The sequence below is a fragment of the Astatotilapia calliptera genome, chromosome 16 (assembly GCF_900246225.1).
Source record: "Astatotilapia calliptera chromosome 16, fAstCal1.2, whole genome shotgun sequence".
NCBI lineage: Eukaryota > Metazoa > Chordata > Actinopteri > Cichliformes > Cichlidae > Astatotilapia > Astatotilapia calliptera.
Window position 1 is genome coordinate 10,358,223 of NC_039317.1, and position 21,854 is coordinate 10,380,076.

Sequence of the window (21,854 nt, forward strand, 5' to 3'; positions counted from 1 at the left end):
CCATCCATCCTGCCTGGGAGCTCCATATTCCACATCTGCTATCCATCCTCTGCACATGTTCATACCATCTCAGGCTTGCCTCTAACGCTGTCTCCAAAATGCTCAATCTAAACTGTCCCTCCGATGTACTAATTTCTAATCCTGGTCATACTGAGATGAAAACTTTAACGTCTTCAGCTCTGCCACGTCCAGCTTGACTTCCCATCTTTTTGTTAGTGCTACAGTCTCCAAAACACACTACATGGCAGCAGGTCTCACTACCATCTTGTAAACCTTCCCTTTCACATTCATCTTCACCCACTCCACTTTGTTTGCACTCTCTTCTATACACTTCATTTCACTTTTATTTGTAGAGCACCAAAATCGCAACAGAAGCCACCTCAAAAAGCTGTGGTCTTTAAGGCAAAGACCCTACAATAATACTGAGAAAACCCCAGCAATCAAATTCCTCCTTTGAGAAGCACTTGGCGACAGTGGGAAGGAAAAGTTTTTAACAGGAAGAAAGCTCCGGCAGAACCAGGCACAGGGAGCGGCAGCTATCTGCCCTGACCCAGATCTTTGTGCTTTGTGCTTCTGATGGTTGAAACCGGGTATTTAAACTCATTTACCTTCACTCTCTGTAGTCCTTGCATGTTCATCTTTTCACTGGTCTATCTCTCATTCACACATATGTGTTCTGTCTTGCTTTTACTAACTTTCATTCCTTTTCTCTCCAGTGCATACCTCCACCTCTCCATACTCTCCTCCACCTGCTTCCTACTCTGCAAACATCCTGGCTGCCATCATCATCAACCTGTCCATTGCCGCTGTGAACAAGAAGGGGCTCAGAGCCAATCCCTGATGTAATCCCACCCCCACTTTGAACACCTCCGGCACTCCTTCCAGACATCTCACCACTGTCTTGCTGTCCTGACTTCCTCGTGCATTTCTACAGTTCCTCTTTCTCAAGATCCACAAAGAATTGACAGTCACAGTGCAACTCCCGACCTCTACACTTCTCTATTAACACCCTCAAAGCAAACATCACATCTGTAGTGCACTTTCTTAGCACAAAGCCATTCTGCTGCTCACTGTTCATCACCTCTCTTCTGCTCTACAGTTGTGGTGAACATTTTACACACTCCTGGTGTACAGGGACCTTGGTGGTCCGATCCTGGCTGCTCCAGTCTCAAGTCTGCATCCCTAAGTAACTAACTCATCTCACTTCCTGCCTACATTCTCCCCCGACACCACCTTGCAGTCTCATATGTTTTTCGGATTGCACTTTCTGTAGTAGAAGTACTCCACCTGTGTGCACCTTCCTACTTTCTTATAGATCATCCAACTTACTCCAGATTTCCTTTCTTTTCTACCTGAAACCCAACCTTTAGTGCACTGACCCCCACTGCTCCTGGCTTTGCTTCTCTTACACCTGGTCTGTGCAAGTCATATATCTATCTTTCCTTCTTTCCATCGTGTTATCCAGCTCTCTTCCTTTGCCGATCACAGTCCCTACATTTAAAGACCCAACTCTCAACCCCAAACTCCTGCCTTTCCTTCTCTCTCGTCTCTGAAGATGCCTTTCCCCTTTCTTCTTCTTCCATTGTCTGCAACAAACATAGTTTATGAACAGTGAGTACACTGGCTTGTGGCCCAGCCATGGCTGGGTTAGACTAAACTTTAAACCACATCTTTACCCTAAAACATTGTGATTTAACTCATGTAGACTTTTTTTTGTCCCTACAAGGAAGTTTTAGAGGGCAATACTTAACTTATGACTTACATTGTTATCCTGAATATTTCCAAACCTAAACTTAAGGTAAATATTCCCCCTAAAATATAACCATCTACCTTTTGGGGACTGACTTTTTTGTCCCAGTAAGGAAGTTAAGAAGCCACAGTACAAGTACACAGTCTGTGTGGTTTTCATGCATTTCTGTTAGTTGTGCGTTCTAAAGGTTATAACGGAAGGAAACTGAAGGAAGTACGGTGCTGTGCTGTCTCTTGAACTTTTACTCACAGAGAAATGTCTCAATAGACTCTGGATGGTTCTCGTAGGGTAAATAATAACGACACAAGTCTTTTTGTAGTCCAATGAAAAATTTAGCCAAACTGAGACCTTTAATTTATGAACAAATGTGTTAGCAAATCCTGACATTCAGAAGCTGATACAGCAAAATATGTGATCATACCAGTCACTTCCATAACTGTTGCATGAGACAACACAAAAATCAAGCCTATATTATTCTAATTTTAGCCAAATGTAATATTTTTTTAGGTAGAATATAACATGTAAGTTTACATACATGCAGCAATGATTTGCAAATCTCATAAAACCATATTTTTTCACAAAAGAACAGAGAAGATATGTTGGATGTTTAATTGGAGGGGGGGCGGGGGGGGATCACTGTGTAGCAACCCCTCTTTGTTTAACAGCAGTCCGATTCTTGTCTCATATTAGATTGTGGCTGCTCAACAGTCCTGACTCTTCTGCTATAAAGTCATTGGAAAAGCTGAAGTATGCAGTTTAGCATTGTCTTTCTGAAATATGTGAGGCCTTCAATGAAAAGTATGTGATATGGATGGGATTATATCTTTCTCTAAAACCAGTATATACCTTTTAGCATTACAGACATCCCCTAAGTTTCCAGATGGAACTGAGCAATGATAACAAGCCAGGTGGTCAGTCTATTCTTTAGTCTGGAGGATGCCCGGTTCATGATTTCCAGAAACGAATTTCAAAGTTCAGTTTATCGTGGGGCGATCGTGGCTCGAGTTGGCAGTTCGTCTTGTAATTGTAAAGTTGCCGGTTCGAGCCCCGGCTCCGACAGTCTCGGTCGTTGTGTCCTTGGGCAAGACACTTCACCTGTTGCCTACTGATGGTGGTCAGAGGGCCCGGTGGCGCCAGTGTCCGGCAGCCTCGCCTCTGTCAGTGCGCCCCAGGGTGGCTGTGGCTACAATGTAGCTTGCCATGACCTGTGTGTGAATGGGTGGATGACTGAATGTAGTGTAAAGTGCTTTGGGGTCCTTAGGGACTAAGTAAAGTGCTATACAAATACAGGCCATTTACCATTTTTTACCATTTATCTGAACACAGAAGAGTGTTCCGCTTTACCTTAGTGGATTTTCAATAAGCTTTCACCCAGGTGTTTCGGGATTCCTGATTCCTGAGTCCATGCAGTGATTACCTTAACATAATCATGCCGTCTGAGTGCTTGGAGGTCATGGGCATCCAATATTGATTTTATGGCTTGACCGTTGTGAGATTTCTCCAGATTCTCTGACTCTTTTGTACTGTACATGAGGAGGAGGAGCATCACTGTGAAACTGTTCCATAATTAATAGGCAGTGTTTTGCAGATTGGGGAAGATCTGTCCACTGTTACTTCTGAGAAACGATGCCTCTCTAAGATGCTCCTTTTCACTCAAGCAATGCTACCAGCATGTTGGCACTTACTATACCTCGTCAATGTTTTCCTTAAAAACAAACAGAAGTTTTGCTTGATTTACTCTGCTCTGCAGTAGCGTTGCTTTTCATCCACAGATAAAAATCATTTTTATCTTACCCTGGGTCTTGACACAGCTGTTCCGATTGGGTGCTGTAGCCCCTGGTTTTGATGACATGTGGGATGGTGTGTGGCTATTTACCACAAGAGGGACATCCACACTTAGTGGCATCATCTAGAGCAGGGTTAGGGAACTCCAGGCCTCGAGGGCCGGTGTCCTGCAGGTTTTAGATATCACCCTGTGTCAACACATCTGAATCAAATCATTAGTTCATTCCCAGACCTCTGGAGAACTTCAAGACATGTTGAGGAGGTAATTTAGCCATTTGAATCGGCTGTGTTGGATCAAGGACACATCTAAAACCTGCAGGACACCAGCAATCGAGGCCTGGAGTTACCTACCCCTGATCTAGAGGCAAGAGCAGAAAACCACTGGCTGAAACAGTGTTTAAAGCAGTCTGAAGCCTTTAATTTGTCTCACAAGGATTACTTGTATTTACACTGGCCTCATTATTTCAAACACCTTTAATGTGAGCATTGCATTTGTTTTATATATATATATATATATATATATATATATATATATATATATACACACACACACACACATACATACCAGTACATTTCCTCAAGTACTCGACTTTTAAAGCACCACATTTATGATACGGGAGCAGATGTCTTATACGATGCTGCTTATAAAAAATATGTTTTGCTTTTGATACATTATAAAATTCAAACTAAAGCAGAATAGATGAATTCCAGTGAACAGATAAGAACTCAGTACATCCTCCTCAGCTCAGCAGAGCTTCACTCTTTGTGGAGGAATCTGGGTCAAACAGTCTGGATGAGTAGCAGCAGTGAGTGAATAGAGTACCTACAAGGAGGGGGAGGTGTTTTAAATTGAGAGGCTGAGTGTTCATGCATGTGTGCAGGGAGGTTACGTTTTCAACTCTTTTATTTTTAATGGATTTTATTAATGATATATAATAGAGAGGCAAGGAAGATGGGACAGGTCGTCAGGTGCTGGGAGACTTCTAATTGATATGGAGAGCCGATGAGCTGGAGACTCATGCTGCAGTACTGCTTACAGGTCAGGACCCGGAAACCTCAGTTATGCTGTCAAACATGGTCAGACTACCACCGCTGCTTATCGCTGACCATGTCTGTATTAATCTCCATATTCTGCATTTAAATTATATAAATGAAAAAATCTCACTGAAAGGCAGAAACTGATTTTTATACACAAACATTTTATTCAGTTAAATAAAGCATGGATCTAATAAGAACAGAGGTGGTGTGAAACATGGAAAAAGTGTGGCTGGTACTGAGTCCTATCAATTATCAAGACACAAAGAGAAACAAACCCAGATTTAAAACATTGTAAAGACTGCTCTGCATTTAAAAAAAAAAAAAAAAAACATAGCTTGTCTGACTTCAGCTGTTTCTTACAGCACACTAAAAAAAAGAAGAAAGAAACGAAAGGGGGGGGGGGGGGGGGGGGACACAACAACAAAAACCCCACACATACAGACTCTACAAGATTACTTTTCATGTCCAGTTCAGAGTGAACAGGAGAAGCTGAATGTGACAAACACAGCTGCTAAATAAATGATGGAGAAAAGTATGTATGTGTATGAGTGTGTGATTTTTTTTTTTTGTATTCTTTTTTTTGGGGGGGGGGGGGAGAATTTTTTTAAATTTTTATTTACAAGGTGTATTCGAGCTCGTAGCGGACGTAGACATTTTTGTCATCGTTGTAGACCTGTGGGTAGTGAGCAATCAGGGCGTCCTGAGAGCCGATGTAGATGGAGTTGTAGATCTTCCAGTAGACGTCCCTCACTTTCCTGGCTGGATGGAACAGACCCTGCAGAACGCCAGACAGTTTTTGAGTTTACGCTTTATACAAACACAATGATTCAAACTTTTAAAGTTAGGCCCATTTTAACCCCCAGGTGACCAGAACTTAGTCAAAACTGCTTCTGACTCTTTGTCTCTGTTTATCTCTCTCTAAAGAAAGAATTAAATATTCACTCGTGAAAAGCAGCACAGAGAGCAAAGCTGGATTTCCACTGGAACAGCTGTAAATCCCAGCACTGCTGAGGGCTTAAAGAAGCTCTAATCTTCTGTCATGCATACAAGATGCAGCTCTCATTGCTTTACACTTCACACACTCTATACTGCAGGTGATGAGTAGAGTATAACCAGTAAATGATTTAGCCACATGTAGTAACACACAAAGTGTGAATTCAGATTAAGAGGTCGAGGTAAACAGCATCTACAATGTTGACAGAAGGTTCGAACCTTCTGTCAACATTGGAAAATACTTGCATTTTGTTAGTTTGTAGAAATATGTGGAAGTGTTACTGCTGTATGAAAGCTGAATAGGTTCATGAAAAGGTCTTTATGGAGCTAAGCTTTGTGATGTTTGACTCCTGATAGTGCTGAGTAAAAGAAGAACACTTCTCCATGTTTCCACAGCAGAGCTCTATCAAATATCCTCCCTCTATAACTTTACTGTGTAGCTCTTAAGAGACGTGTTTATATTAAAATGCAGCTGTACGAGTAACTCCATTTCTTGTCCCGGTCTGCTCTCTTGTGGTTGTAGCATGTGCATGTTTGAATCTGTGTGACTTTTCTGTATGAATAATCTTTTAGCTGACAGCACTAGTGTGCAGACAAAAATCCTGACACACATCTTTTTTTTTTTCATAATTCCAATTTCTGGTCCTGACCTGTAAGCAGTACTGCAGCATGCGGCAGGGCCCGAGAGCGACCCTCAGCCCCTCCAAAGCGCCCATCACAGCCTGGATGACGTGAGGTGACGTCTCAAATACGTTGGGCCACACGTAGTTCAACAAGTGGTTGAGGGAGTCCTCGCAGCCAAAACCGTAGACACCGAGGGACATGTGCTGAACCACAGCGCTGGCTGTCTGTCTATGGACCAGGTCTCTGCAGGGGGGGGGGGGCAGAACACAGAAACACATAAGGTGCAGGATTCACTGATGTCTTTAACCCTCACGTGTGGGTAAAGAGTTTGAAAAGATATGAATACTTCCCCTGCCACAGTTTTTATCAAAACTAATCAGTCAAATTAAACCATGCTGATACCTGTCCATGAGAGCATCCTCCAGCAGCGGCGTGACGGCATAGATGTAGTCTTTGCCCATCTCTCCAATGTACTCGAACAGGAAGGAGAGGGACTTCAGTACACCGTTTTGCACGTTGAGCTCAGGCACGCGGTATTCGTTCATTAGGGCTGGCAGCACCGTGAAGGGTGAACAGGTCTCAGCAACGATGGCGATGGCTACGGTCGTGCAGACCCTGTTCTGTCGCTCCTGGACTTTAAGGTTATTGAGCAGAGTGGCCAAGACATCGTGAGGACTGCAGGGAGGAAGGTCAGAGAGAAAAACATTTTAGATCCACTTTAATGCGTACAGCCGAGACAAAACGAAGATGAAACCTTACATGTAAAAAGTGTGTACGTGACAGAAGGTACTCACCCGATGGCTTTGGCGATATAACCAAACGTGTTGACGGTGGCTCTGCGGATTGCCTTTTTGTGTGCCTTGAGCAACTCTAGCAACTCGAAACAGATCCTCATCCACTCCCTGGCAGACACGTACTCAGCACCCCTAAAAATACACATAAAAGTTAGAAAAGGACACAATCATATCCACAAACCTTGAGGTTGAGGCTTGTCACCACTGACCTGTCAGCGATCCTGCCCACCAGGTCGATGCAGTTCTCCTGGACTTTCTCATGTCTGTTCTTCAGGATGGGAGTCAAACGAGGAAGCAGGTCTTTGATTGGTGGGGTCATCTTGTGCATGCCTAAAAATGAGGTCAGATATCAGCACGGGTCCTTTTCCACACCCTGAGATGGGACTGAGGTGCAGGTAAACTTTGTTACTTAGAACAGAACAAGAGGTGGGAAGATGTTACTGTAGCTGTTGCTACATTTTTATTATCAAACTCTCAAAGGTGCACTGATTGCTATCGAGCTTCAATGACAGTCAAACTCTGTACCAAAGCCTAGTACAGAGCCTAGGGGCTCTACAAATTATTTTTTTATAACTCATCCACCGAGATACAAGAATTAGGAGGGTCGCGGCTGTAACTGCTTGCTAGGCCTTCAGCTCTGTTTCAGTTGTGGTGAGTGTTCTAATACAAATTAGCAGGTATGTGCATCTGTGTGAGACAGCTGTCCACTTTATGAATGCTGCTTGCTAGTGTTAGCTGATAGCTTAGCACTCCACCCTCTTGTGTAACCATGATCACTTTTGGCTCCAAAAGGAAGACGGAAGCAGTCAAAACTAACAACTGCGAAGTTCAGGAACCAAGATGAAACCAAATGTGAAGACGTTTATTTACATCCTATCAATAAAATACACCTGTGATCGGTGAAGGTTACATACCAATGACGTTCACAATGGCCTTCAGCGCTCCAAGGATGCTGCCCAGCACCTCAGGGTACTCCTCTCCCAGATACTCGTACAGCACGACTCCCAAATGACCCATCAGCTTCTCCTGCAGGGACAGGGACAAGCAGAAGAGGTCAGTGTGTGGACTCTGTTACATATTTGTCTCGGATGCTGTATAGGCTGAATGTACCTCCTGGCACGTCTTCATGACCACGGCCGTGCGGGAGATCAGGTCAGCAGCTTGCTGACGGACCTTGGCCGACTTGTTGTTGAGACGCCACAGTACCGTACCACAGATCTGTGGCAGGTAGGGTTTCACGCGCTTCCCAAGAGCATTCACCACTGTACCGAAACCATTCAGCATGACAGAATCCTGCAGACCAAAGAGCATGGAGTATGAAACAAAACAAGAAACAAAATATTGTGAAAAAACCCCCACTTCTCTATAACTCCCTCTCACCTCTGTCGTCTGCTCCTGAAAGGCATACAGAATACCGTCGATCAGCTGCTCCTCCAGCTTGTGGTCGATGTCAGCTGCGCCCAAGTTGCCCATGATTTTTTCAATGGTCTCCATCACCATCTTCCTGTACTGTTCTGCCTCGTCTTTCAGGTCATCAACGATACGTGAGATGATCTCTGCTGCTCCCACTTTGTTAGCCAACTCCACTGTGGTGTCCACCAGCTGGACAAAGAGATAATAACTTGAGACGAGTGTGCAAAGCTTCAGACAACTCTAAGGACACGGTGTGTTTAACTGCCGACTAGATTATAATCTAAATGTCTATTTGAGTTGTGTGATCAGATCTGTTGGTCTATTTTGTGCACACCATTATTTTCCACTAGTAGAGTCACATGACAGGCAGACGACAGAGTCGATTGAAGCAAATACAGGAAACCCCGAAGAAGAAGCTGTGCCCGGTATCGTAGCTGTGTCCAAATTCAGGAACCGCATCCTCCAGTACCCGCATTTGTAGGCCGATTACGTTACAGCGACACGACGAAGACCGCCCAAATTCGAAGACTCCGACAAATGCGCCCTTCATTTCCCCAGATTTGAAGGACGGGTCGGGTGTATACCTGCTCAGTTTCCAACAATGGCGACAGCTAGTTAGTTTTAATATAACTCTTATTATTCTTTCTGGGCACAAAATAAACGTTTAACATATTTTCAGCCGAGAATGTAGCTGTGTAAACCTCAAATATCTGCTCGGTTTATCAAGACACCGCATATTTTCAAAAGTGCTCTGACGTTTTCGGAGACATCTGTTACCCACCAGCTGGGGGCAAGGCTCACTAGAGCCTGTGAGAACACCGGACTCCCAGCAAATCGTTTTCAAACCCAACGCCGTCTTTCCCTACTCAGGTTAACATGATACATAAGTCACTTAGATCAGCGGTCCCAACCCCCGGGCCTCGAACCGGTACAGATCCGTGAGTCGTTTGGTACCAGGCCGCGAGAGTTGAAGCTCAGGTGTGAAATGTATGGTTTTCAGGGTTTTTATCGGTTTTCAGAGTTATTTTGTTATCGTTTGTACCGTTAACTCTGTTTTCCTGGGTCTTTTCACGTGTGTTATGAATAAATCTTTTTTTCGGTACCGGTACTAGTTTTATTTTGTTGTATTTATCCGCGACACCTTAAAGGCCGGTCCGTGAAAATATTGTCGGGCACAAACCGGTCCGTGGCGCAAAAAAGGTCTGAGACCGCTGACTTAGATAACTTAAAAATGTTATTGTTTGGCTTTTTTCAGTATTTTATTTGTTTCTGAGTAAATCGGTTTGGCTGAGATTAAAGTTATAGTTTTTACACAGCTGAATAAACATCAAGCAGACAACTGATTATCAGAAGTGTGAGATGCTCAATATACTCCGGTCCTGTTATATTTTAGATAGCAAGGAGCAGACGGCTGAGTTTATTAAACTCCACCGAAACAATCTGCAAATTTCATTAAAATTTTAATAAACTATCATCTTGTCTTTATTTTTAGTTAGCACATACCTTAAACACTTCAAGCTGTAAGCTAATGATAGTTATATAAGAGCAGATGCATGCTGGTGCAATAAGCTGTACGTTTTACGTCCAATGGACATGATCTGATTAGTCGACTAAACGCAAAAATAATCAGTGACTAGGCGACTATCAAAATGATAGTTTGTGGCAGCCCTAATCTCATACATCAAAAACACAAAAAACCCACAAACGGGCTAAGATCAGCAGTTTTAGGAAAAAGAGCCAACCGCACATTTCCTTTTCTAAGCTATTTTGACAATATTAGATTTTCAAATATATTTTAAGCTAAAGAATATGTTTCGCGAACCTGTCTGTAGTTGCGTCTGTCCAGAGCCATCCTGTGCTGCCAGAAATGCTTGAAGAAGGGGGGCAGGATTTCAGTCTTGATGTAGTTGGCCTCGACACCATCTGTGCCACAGCACTGCTTCACTACCTATGAGGCAAGACAGAAGGGAAACTGATGAGTTTCTTGTGACATCCAGAAAGATACCTTAATGTAACCAATGGGTGCAGAAAGACAGCAGAGGGGACATGCTAGCAGCTGCTCTGGCAATCCTGGTGCTCATGTAGCAAACAATGTTCATCACCTATGTGGCTGAAGAGGTGAGAACGAGTTACAGGAAGTTAGTTGACAGTTTGGAGGTGCTTCCTCACAGACAGTCTCCTTACCTTGAGCACAATCTTTTTCATCTCCTCGTCAGGGGACTGAAACTCTCTGATGAGGATCAGCATCACCTCTCTGGTGTAGTAGTTTGCATACTCAGCATCCATCAGTGGGATGAGGTAACCAATAGCTTTGAGGAAAGCAGCCAGACCCTGGTGACCAAAGGGGATAACATAAGACACAATCGCAGACATGTTTCACATATTTTCCCTTTACAATAACTGGTAATGTCCGACGCTTCCAGCAGCATATTAATGGTCTCTCATTAGACCTCTGCTGACAGCAGCAGCTCCTTTGAGGAGACTCTATAGCAAGCAAGTATTCACACTGCAGCCACAGGCAGGCTTAGTGCTGGGTGCTGATCTTGCGCTCAATGCTGTGAATGCTTTTTCCAAATTTCCTGCTCACCTTTCCTCTGTGTTGCCTGATGCCTTTCCACAGTGGCTTCAGCACAGAGTCAAAGGACTCGATACCGTATGGTGTGGCAGCTTCAGCCAGGGCAGCTATAGCCAGGGCACTGATGGTCCTCACCTTCTGCTGCTCATCCACAAGCCCTGCAGAGTCGAATAGTCGATGGTCAGAGCTCCAATGCATTTTAACAACAACAGCAAACCACGTATACTCAAAACAAAACACGTCATGTGAATGAAAAATTGGGCAAATTAGCAGTTACGCATTTACTAGTTAGAATAGTTAAAGGTGTACACCTGCATTCTGCTCAAATTCACAAACTGAGAACGTACTCATCCACATAATAAGCCTGTGGATGCCAGTGCTTTGAACTCTGTACTATTTAACGCTACGAACAGTTTAAGTTCACTTACCATGTTCAATAATCTCGACCAAACTGCGAAGGTGAGGCAGAATGGCGCAGCCCATGAGGATGGCGATTTGCTGCACAATCTTGATGCCTGTGTGCCGAGCTTGCCAGGACTTCTTGCTTTTACACACAGCTTTCAGGAAAGGGAGGAGAGAGGGGATCCCGAGGGCGGAGGCTACAACAGCAAAGGCTCGGGCGGTGGTGTTTCTGACATACTCGTCCATGTTGTCAATATCAGGTCGCATCGTGGAGATCATAGTAGCTAAACCAGCAGCCTGAGACACACAGAGGAAAGACACCAAGCTTTCAATCATTTAACCTCACAAACATGTCTCGAGCCAAGTTTAAATGCTGCTACAGATCAGAGATATGCTGAGCAGACATGGTGACAGAACATAAACAGCTAATGATGGCGGATTGTAACCAGCGGGTGCAGGTTGAGAACAGACGAGGCATAAACGTCCCGTCTGCTAGCTCTCATGCTGGTATTAATCTAGCGAACGACTAGCCCTGATCTGACCACGGACTGGCTGAACAGGCGAGAATGGTTCGCACAAACCACAGTCCATATAGTTTATGGGATAAAAAGACAAAAAGAATAAGGTGCTCCATGTTACCTTTGCCAAGTTAGAGATGATCTCTCTGCCTTCCACTCTGGCATAATAGTCTTCATCGATGAGCAGCGGCTCAATAACCACCAGGATCTGCATGCAGAAAAAGGACATTTAGATTGTCAAAGACACTGAGAAACCACTGAACATTTAAACTGAGCTGTCACAGATGATCGTTCACATTGAGCCCACCTTGTGAACATATGGTCGGACCAGGTCATCCAGTTTGTAGAGAATGCGGTCAATGACTTTAACCAAAAGATGGCGCTCCTGATCCTCCAGGGTGGGGGACATGAGCAGGGGCAGGATCTGGTTGAACAGGGGACCTGCTCCGAATTCGCGAGCTTTATCTGTGATCTGACGCAGAGCAGCCTAAGAGGAAAGAGAAGGTCAGCCAGTCAGATAATGGTCAAATTCTGAAGTATATTTGGCAAATCTGTTACTAAACAACACAGGAGAGACTTCATACTCAAAGAAACCTGAAACAAAACCTGTATGAGAACTCTACAAAGATGGTGACAGACTTATAACTTGCAGACAGGAAAAGCTTTTTAAAATCTTATTTTGGGGCAAAATCAGCAAAACCTTTTTAAAAGTCAGATTTGAAGCTGGGGTTTTATTCCGCTGTGAACAGTGATTAAAACTCTAGAGGAACCTGGTACTTGTCATGATAAGATGAGACCGGGTGGTTTCTGTGTGCAGCTCACAGCAGAGCATGAAGGTCTACACTGTGACCTCTGCTGTAAGCAGCAGCTCCTCAGAGAGAACGTTGTGTAGCGAGCAAATATTCACCCTGTAGCCACAAAACCTCGGTGCTGGGTGTTGATCTTGTAACTGGAAACTTTAATGCTGTTCCAAAGCTCAAGTTTGGCCACAAGCAAGAATGATTAATCAAAGTATTAAAACCCAACCTTTCTCATGGGAGGAGTTCCATTTTTAATCTTCAGCAGCAGCTTCATAATCTTCCTTTCTTTCTGCTCCTCGGGGCTCAGAGTGGACTCATCCACCTCCACCTAGCACCAAGACAAAAACCATGAACCTCAGACACAACAAACACCTGGCTCACACTGACTGTGCCATTATTTTATCCCTGCTGATGCTCACCAGCAGTTTGTCAAAGTACTGGATGTCATCAGGTTTGAGGAAAGGGAGATTTCCTGAGGGCTGGTCGTTCATCTGTTTTGTGGTGCGATCCTCTGCCTGCATATGGAAGCCCGTCATGCCTCCAATAGGTGTGGGCGTGGCTGCCAGCTTACGGGCCGGGGTACGGATAGGCACGTAGCCTGCAGGAGGCGGCAACACCTGTGAAGAAAAACACCTGTCAGCACTGCAGTCTAATAAATGACCTTCACTAATGCTTGTTGCTGGAAAATGAAATGCATCAAATAGACGTGGACCTTGTAGCCCTCTGGGAACATGGCATCCAGCTCCTCGTCTGTTAGAGGTCGGTTCCTCTCATCAATTTCTCTCTCCCACCTCCATGCCTGCAGCTGCTCTGGAGTCATGTGTGCTGAAGAAAACAGAAGATTAATTGTTTATAATCAAGTAGAAGAAAGACTAATAATAATAAAAACAAAGAGTAAGGCTGTTTACCTGTAGTTGGGGTTTGCAATTCCATAGCTGGTGTGCCTATGGGAGTTTTTCCTGGGGTAAAAAGTGGTGTTGAGGAGCCCATCTGACTGGCAGGGGTTTCATCCCACCGAGACTTCCTCTTACTGGCTCCTGGAGTCGGAGTTTCGCCCACTGACTCTTCTCCTCTATCTGTTCTTGGGGTCTCAGCCCAGCCGCTCCCATGTCCTGGGGTCTCCCTCTCAGTCTTTGGAGTCTCGTCCCAGCGATTTTTGCGAACGCTTCCTGTGGCTCCCCCGTGACCAGGTGTGGCATGGCCAGGCGTGTCTCTCCCTGGTGTGGCAGCACCGGCAGGCGTGTGGCTAGGAGTCGGGTCCCACATTCGGGAACTGGGAGTGGCCCCTGGGGTTTCACTGCCTTTAGGGCGGCCGGGGGTTTCATCCCATCGGCTGTTTGAAGGTGTGTGTGCAGGGGTATGTCCAGGAGTCTGCAAGGGACCAGAAACATCAGTGAGAAAACTGATATGCAAGACAGATTTATGTTTTATTACTGGGTGATATTCTTTAAGCTTACTTCAGCACTGGCATCAGCTTGGTCCCAGCTGGACATCTTTTTGGGTGTAGCATTGGAGGGGGTTTGGTCAGCTGTCTGGTCCCAGCGACGCTTACGTTTAGGGACAGCTTGGGCAGCAGCAGACCCATTAACAGCTTTCAGGTCCCCTGATTTGGCCTTCTCTGCCAGCTGCTGACGAATCTCTCTCTACATGAACAGATGCACAAATGTCAGGATAAATACAGAGTTCATGGATATGAAAGACTATAAAGATATCTGGTGACTGTGTCTGTTCATTTTATCTAAACAGAGACGGGTCGACAGTTCAGCCAAGGGCATAAAGGCTTAAAGAACTCATTTGAAAATGATGAAATTTCTATGAATCCTGTTACAGCCTCACACCCAAGAGCTCAACTCTACTGAACACCTATGGATCATTTCATACAGATGACAGCAAGTCTCAAAAAGCTTAATTTGATTTGTGCTGCGGTGTTGTTTGCATGTGCACATGTGTGTGGATATGAATGGCACACACTTTGTTAAAATTAATGATGAAATAATTTAATTTAAATTTTTCTCAGCTGAAAATATTTTTTTGTCAATTACTTTATGACTAATAACTTGGCGACATAAGCACCTTCTCCAACAGGGAGTCTCACATTCTGTGGATTAACTTTGGATTCACTGAACTTCAGCTGGTAACAGTAGTCCTTGTTCTGCAGCCGTACTGAGTTTGAGGGTAGCAGTAAATGAAGTCCTCCATCTGTTGCAGGTTGCAGTTATAGCCCCTTTTCCATTAGTTCCTACTCGGATCGACTCGTCACAGTTTGCCACAGTTTTCAATTAAACCTTAGTGCCTGTACCATTTTTTAGTACCTGCTTGGCAGGGTGTCCAAGTGATCGGAGCGGGTACTAAAATGTGGCGCCGTCACACTGCAGTGGCATCACTCGATGAGTCATGAGTGTCTCCTGCCATTTTTGAAATCCAGGAACGAGGGAATCGGCTGCACAGAAACAACACCGCGGTCCCTGATGATGAGTCTGATGGAAAGCCACAGACCGAGCAGCAGGTATGCCGTCGTCTTGACGTTCACTTTTGTTGTGGTGTTCATTTCGCATACAAATAACATCATGGGACGTACAGCCACGTTGCTATAACAACCCCACACACATTATGCGGTACTCGATTATACTGAAAAACAAGTCGAGCCGATCAGATCAGAGTAGGTATTAATGGAAGAAGCGCTTCAAGAGAAGAAAGGGGACCACTGCAAGTGCAGTTTACAACAGTGGAGATGAGTCTTCACTATACCAGATCATCTTTGTGGCAGTGATCTGATATTTCTACAGACACTGTGTTGGTTTGCCAACCATATAAACACATCAAGCAGGAAAGAAGGATTTACAAGGAGTGTTTATTTTTCCAGGTTCAGTTTTGGTTTGCGGTTTCTCATTTAGGTTTAAATTAGACTTAAAGGACTGTCATCTGACCGTTTCTGATATCTGATGATAATAATGTGTAGATAAACAGCATCTTACCTCCTCTTTGGACAGGTTCTGCTCCAACATGACGTCCACATACGACCTAACCTGCAGCTTGGGATCCGGTGTTTTGCCCCCTGCGCGAAAGAGCATGAACAAGAACATAGGATACTCATCAGCGTACGCTCCACAACCCCGAGTTATTCCAAACACAGCAAGCACAAACACAGCCAGCTAGCCCTGACTCTTGTTACCAACAGTTTAACTTATGTTCCTGCTCTGATAAACAGCTGACTGACAGTCCTAATAAATTACATACAAATGTACATTTGGCTTTCTTACATACAGTCATAGCATTCTAATGAAAAACAAGAAGATACATAGAAAGAAGAGCTGAGGTTGTGGTGTTTTCTTTAAGTGGATTAAGAAGTATAGCCATCACTGATGCAGGGGTCCTGGGCTGTGCTCTTCAGAATACGTACACTTTCAGTGCCAAGGGTCCATCTGCAGTCAGACTTCAACCGGCAGAAAAGAAGCCTAGAAAATTTCTCTTTACCATTAGTAACACTTTGGAAAAGGGTTTGAACTCACACACAACAGTATACCATTGTGATGCATTGATTTAAGGCAAAAAAAAATAAAGCATCTTCTTGGGGTATTAGCACAATCTAGAAAAAAATCCCATGATATTTTGGTCCAGTTTCCCAGGTATTTACAGTAGCAGATAAATATGAAGTCAAGACTTTGAGGCTATGCCTAAGAAGGACATTAGCACAATAAAATCAAATGTGAGTGTTTGCATTCAAAACTAGAAAAAAAATATTGATAATACCAGAGTCACATGGACTCATTATTTAAACATCATACATCAAGATCTTGACTTCCTTTTTGGGACAGAGATAAATTTATGTAATCAAATATTTGGGCAGTCTGCTTCCATTACGGGAATATTTTATGTCAACTTGTTGGAATCCGATAAGCCAAATTCAAAAGAGGCTGCTGGGAGAGCTGAGGTTTGTTGTAGCTGGGTTGCATCTGATTCCCCTCACAGCCTCCCACCAAAACAAGCAGCCAATGGACCCTGACCAAACTGACAAGTGCACCGTTCTCAGTGTTCCCCATAACCTACACAGGATGAGTTGCTGCACCCTTAACAGAGTGCAGTACAGGACTGGCAAAGCAGTACTGCTGTAGGAGAGAAATTAAGGACAGTTAGTATGGGCCTGTGGTATTTTGGTACACAATTTTCTTGATAACATATTTCTATTTTACAGAGAGAGTTGTAAAATAAAACTCTACTGAAACAACAACTTTGTACAAAGAGCCCTCTCTACATGCAGGTTGAATATACCTAGACCAAACCTGAGACATTCAGGCCATTTAAGCTCACAGTGTCAGGGGAAGTGAAGATGCAATAAATATGGAAAGAGGTAAGATAGCTGGCTCACAGCTACAGTTTCTGGTTTTCAGTCCGAGCACTAGTCGTCATGATAAGCTACACAGGCTCAGCCTAAAAGATGAGAAAAATGTGAAGGAAAGCTGGCCACATTGGAAAGAATAACTTGTCATTAGGGCTGTACCCGAATATTCCACTATTTGGAAATGTATGAACTGTGTGTGTATTCAGTTTACCAACATGGATTTATACGAATGTGACAATAATCTACACTGCAACAATGATCATCTCACCTCACTGTTATAAATAAGCAACTGCCACAACATGCAGAAAGTCAATGGACAGTACTGCTCTATGGCAAAGCACCTTGCTGTCCTGTGGTAGCTGCACCCACGGAGCCTAAACTTCTGACTTAATTACAATGACCCTTTTACATACTACCACAATCCCAGCACAGCCATTATCCTTACATGCGTGTGGTGATTTTGTCTGACTTTGCCACAGTAATAAAAATACTGGCAGCTTCCAGTGCTACCTCTCATCCACCTAGTAGATGCACCTTTGGTATAAATGTACAAATCCCATGTTTGCATTCTCAGGTTATTGCAATCAGAAACTTCGTGGTTCCCACGCTGCCCGCCCACCCACCCTGTAGGGTGACAACAATACCCCATGAGTCTTTTGCAGCAGAAGGGTACAATAAGCCGATTCTCCATGCTTCCTTCCTCAAGACAATCACTGGATGTTTATTATGTGGGGAGAACTGTACCATCTCAGCTCATCTACCCGACATCCCTCTCACTCACAGCAGTGATGATCTTGCTTAGCTTACTTAACCATTTCAAATTCATACCATTTAACATTTTTAGCCTCCTGGCGTCCACATATGTGGACATCACATTTTGGGTTGTCTAGACCAAAATACTAAATTTTGCTCTACAAGGGCCTGATATCCACTTACGAGGACATTATACTGCCACTGTTCTATCAAAATTTAAAGCCAATGTGCTCATATATGGATCTAATTTTTTTCAGAAACAAAAATCAGGTAAAAATAAATAAATAAATAAATAAAAAATCCATGTAATTGTTTGTTTTTACATTCGTCAGGTCCCAATCAGCCCAAACAGCAAAGAGAAATTAAAAATGCATGCCATGGAAGAGTTTGTGTCTTAGGAGGATGAATATGAACGTTCTTGCTGTACTACGCTTCACTCAAATTTCTGACCGATTATGTTTAACACTCATAAAATCTGAAAAACACAAAGTTTGATCAACTCTGAATTGCTGTAGCTCAAAAATATGATATTCGGGACAGCCCTACTTGTTAGGCAGCGCTTTACGCTGAGGCCCAAGACAATTTGCAGTTTGACAAGTCTCTCAAGTTTCTCTGTTAACTCTTAAAGAAAATAAAATTATGCTTCTGGTTCAACTACCACCAGAGCATATTAATGATATTCCCCTTATATATTTTATATTCACCTATAAAGCTGTGCCCAGTGTGGTAAAGCACAGGACGTGGGCAGCTAAATGAGCTAACCTTCATCCTCAACTTCTGTGACAAGCGGACACTGCACTTTCCCATCATAAATCACATTGGGTTGTTAACCCTTCGACCCACACACAACCCATCTGCAACCCATGTTTGTTAGGCAATAAACACCTAACCACCTCTCCCCCTGAAAAGCATGGTAACCCTATAATACCTTTAATGCATGCACCAAATTAAAATCCCAACAACACTGTCCCAAACTGCAATTATGGAAATGAATTGTGAGCCCACACTGACATTTGTTGGAAACAGTTGGAAATTTATAGTGGGAGAAAAACAGCGACACAAAATGTACATGAGGAAAGGATTGACCACAGGGAAGGCATTGAGTCTGGGAGGCAAGCTATTGCATTGTGGTCGAAGGGTTGAACAGTAAAAACTATTGGTGCAAAAAACAGAAAAAAAAGAAAAAGAAAAAAGGGGGAGGAGGCAAGGAACTTGGGAAGATGTAAAAAGGTCACAAAAGAACAAAATTTACCATCTGCAAAGGGGTCGAGACGCTCAGGAGAGATGATCATCTGTCTGCGCCGAGCCTTGTATTCATCCTCCCGCTCTGCAATCTTCTGTGGACGATGCTCTGCAAATGGGTCGTACTGCAAAGATTAAGCACAAAACATGCGATGATTAGTAAAATAGGATTTTGTACAAGCCTGTTTTTTCATTTAAAAAATTAGATCCCATTTTAACTGGAATTTAGCCCAAACAGTGAATGAACATACCTGTTCATCTGACTGTGGAATGGCATTAAGTATTGCCACTGGCGCGTGGTACCCTGGCTTCTTTTGTCCCAACAAGCTTGTTGACGTATCATCTTCATCGTCCTGAGGTAAGAAAGAGAATAAATGAGTCTATTCAAATTTTGCCAAACTGGCAAGGTTCTCCTCAAATCCCCAAAGCAAGCAGAGGGGAGCAGTCAAGCTCCTTACAAAACTGACAAAGGACAACCTGTGGCTCACAAAACAGCATTCTTGGAAGAAGCTACTTTGTTTGATTTGGAAAAGGAAAAAAAAAAACAAAAAACCAAATACTTGCCTCCTCTTGCTCATTGGCAGCAATGGAAGTAACGTATCCTGCAAAGCGACTGTCGCTGCCTTCATAGATCTCTGGGTCAAAAACGCCAGTGGAGATCAGGCCCACTCCCTGCTCTCCATCCTCCAGCAGGGAGGCCTTCATCCCCTGGATCTCCAGGATCTGGGCCTCGATATCTGTAGGGGCACAAGGAAACATGGTGAAAAACTACCTGTATAGGTAAGCATGGATGACTGACATACACCCCGATATCAGCAGTGGTGAATGGAATCTATAAATATTATATTTACTGAAATTTATCTGAGGCATGACTTCAGTTTGTGCTGGATAAGGATGTAAAACCAGTGTGATAGAGCGTACTGTAAAATTTGATAACATGCCCATATATTTTTTTTTAAATTTAGTTCATCCCTTGGCACAGGGAAACAAAGGAATGCTTCATAAAAGGAAAAAAGAAAAAAAGCCTTTAGCTCTTCATCGTGGAATTTTTGTACATTTAATTAGAAGGATCTCCAGTGTTTCTTAGCAAAGAGAAAAAACAGATGGGGTATTGTACTTGCAAACGATGCTCTCAAAGAGATTTAGTCGTTAAAAAATGCTTTAACCCCACACAGAGAATTGGACTGATTGGCAAAGACTAGCAAACGGGCCTTTATTTGCACTTTCACACCTTAAATCAAGCTCAAATACTTCCTTACACTCTGCCTGTTAATATCACCGTATATGACTGTAGTTTTTGATGTAACCATGATCTGTTCCAAGACATTGGAACAGTCCCGCACTACAATTAAGTTTGGCTCACTCTGTTTATTTACTTTACTGTGAGGTTGCTTTAATCTTATGCATTTATTTTTATTCTATTTTGCAGTACAGGGCTTTATGAATGCACGCCTGTGAACAGCGCTTTAAAAATAAACGTTACTGACATAATTTCTGCTTTCACAAACAAAAACTGGGTCATGTAACTCTCAGTCAAGTCATGTCCAAAAAGTGCATTAGAATATTTTACAGAAAAGGGTTAACTATTACCAATACTTGCTACAGAACACCGACTTTGAAGCTAATATCAGGGTCTGCTGCCGAACACCAATTGCTGTAGGCATGGTAAACGCTTGTTAGAGGTTGCTAATGCTAACTCGGTTAGCCACGAGAATCACTGAGACGTTAAAGAATTACCATCCCTTGGATTACACAGTAACAACAACAAGTAATACTAGCTTAAAGGCGTATCTGACCAAGACAAAAAGCCCAAATGGCGCCTACTATTGCATGCAACTGTGCAATAAGCTGAGAAAAATAGTCCACTCCAGCTAACAAGAAAGCTAAGCACTAACCACCAGCGCCATTATCTAAAGCTCCGCGTTGCGTCGTATAAGGCCTGGTGCTTATCGCCTTTTTCGCAAATAAACAGGAGCATTACCGTCAACAGAAATACCAGAAAATTCACCGCAATATTTACTGACACCATAAAGTAAAATACATGGTAAAACAGAACATATTTATGGAGGTTTTAGCAGTAATTTACCTTCGTGCGTTTTGGCGATCTTCGCCATTTTGGTGGCGGTTGTTCGAGACTGAAAGCGGATGTGACTTAATTCAGAGTTCCGTGTCTTTCCAGCTGTTCTCAGACCAGTTTCCAATCGCTCAGTAGTTATATTGCTAGTAGTAGCATAAGTATTAGACGTAGTATATTGACATACTTATAAAAGTTGTAGATACATTGAAGCAATTAGTATGTAACTTTCCGTCCATGTTTGATGTGTAATGTCCACTAGCCTAATTTTTTTTAAAACCCCATTAAAAAGTCTTAATTGACGCAGCCCTCCAATTGTCCTTCCTCATTTTATTCAGATTTCCCAGGTGTTTTTTAAGACTGCTAGAAGCAGCACTCTGATCCTTTAAGGACAGACGTTTATCAACTGAAATGGAGAATGTCTGCTGACAGAAATCACCTGAGTAATATCTCCTTGCACAGCTCCTTCTTTGTCTCCTGGAGTAGCCTACATTAAATAATTGGTCTACTTTGTAAAAACGTATACCAAAAAGCCTGTAATTTCACTGTGTATGCCACAGAAGTGAAAGGGATAATAAGACAGGTTTGGTTGATTAGAAGACTTGTTTTTCACAGGGGCTATTCTGGCATGCAGCAGTAGGTAAACATAAGACTTTTCTAACACCTGGTTCAGAATTGTAACTTCAACTTAAGGCATTTAACCTCTCGCATTACTAACATCTGTGTTTACCTAGTATTTCACGTGAAACTAGCT

At 43.2% G+C, this 21,854-nt stretch overlaps 1 protein-coding gene across 3 annotated transcripts; it reads right to left on the bottom strand.

Annotated features, from left to right (window-relative positions):
- Nucleotides 1–4,714: 4,714 nt before the first annotated feature.
- Nucleotides 4,715–21,297, bottom strand: sf3b1 (splicing factor 3b, subunit 1). Of its 3 annotated transcripts, XM_026143984.1 has the most exons (24): nucleotides 21,113–21,209; nucleotides 19,591–19,763; nucleotides 19,278–19,379; nucleotides 19,037–19,151; nucleotides 15,668–15,747; nucleotides 14,150–14,335; nucleotides 13,601–14,063; nucleotides 13,405–13,517; nucleotides 13,112–13,309; nucleotides 12,919–13,020; nucleotides 12,200–12,379; nucleotides 12,014–12,100; nucleotides 11,401–11,671; nucleotides 10,985–11,130; nucleotides 10,582–10,728; nucleotides 10,220–10,345; nucleotides 8,365–8,586; nucleotides 8,095–8,277; nucleotides 7,899–8,010; nucleotides 7,194–7,314; nucleotides 6,985–7,116; nucleotides 6,593–6,865; nucleotides 6,217–6,433; nucleotides 4,715–5,348 (listed from the first exon to the last, which is right to left on the bottom strand). In XM_026143984.1, the coding sequence occupies exons 1-24, from the start codon at nucleotides 21,138–21,140 to the stop codon at nucleotides 5,190–5,192; spliced, it is 3,936 nt and encodes a 1,311-aa protein (XP_025999769.1). In that variant the 5' UTR covers nucleotides 21,141–21,209; the 3' UTR covers nucleotides 4,715–5,189. The 3 variants fall into 3 exon arrangements, with proteins under 3 accessions (XP_025999769.1, XP_025999770.1, XP_025999771.1); XM_026143985.1 differs by lacking the exons at nucleotides 19,037–19,151; nucleotides 19,278–19,379; nucleotides 19,591–19,763; nucleotides 21,113–21,209 and adding an exon at nucleotides 16,093–17,909; XM_026143986.1 differs by lacking the exons at nucleotides 4,715–5,348; nucleotides 6,217–6,433; nucleotides 6,593–6,865; ... (14 more) ...; nucleotides 13,601–14,063; nucleotides 14,150–14,335 and having other exon boundaries at nucleotides 15,681–16,798; nucleotides 21,113–21,297.
- Nucleotides 21,298–21,854: the final 557 nt, after the last annotated feature.

Coding starts and splice junctions, on each gene's coding strand:
- sf3b1 (XM_026143984.1), bottom strand. CDS start 21,140: ATGGCGAAGATCGCCAAAACGCACGAAG. Junction 19,380..19,590: donor CTGCCAATGAGCAAGAGGAG/GCAAGTATTTGG, acceptor TTCTTACCTCAG/GACGATGAAGATGATACGTC. Junction 8,587..10,219: donor ACAGACGCAACTACAGACAG/GTTCGCGAAACA, acceptor CTCTTTGTCCAG/CTGGTGGACACCACAGTGGA.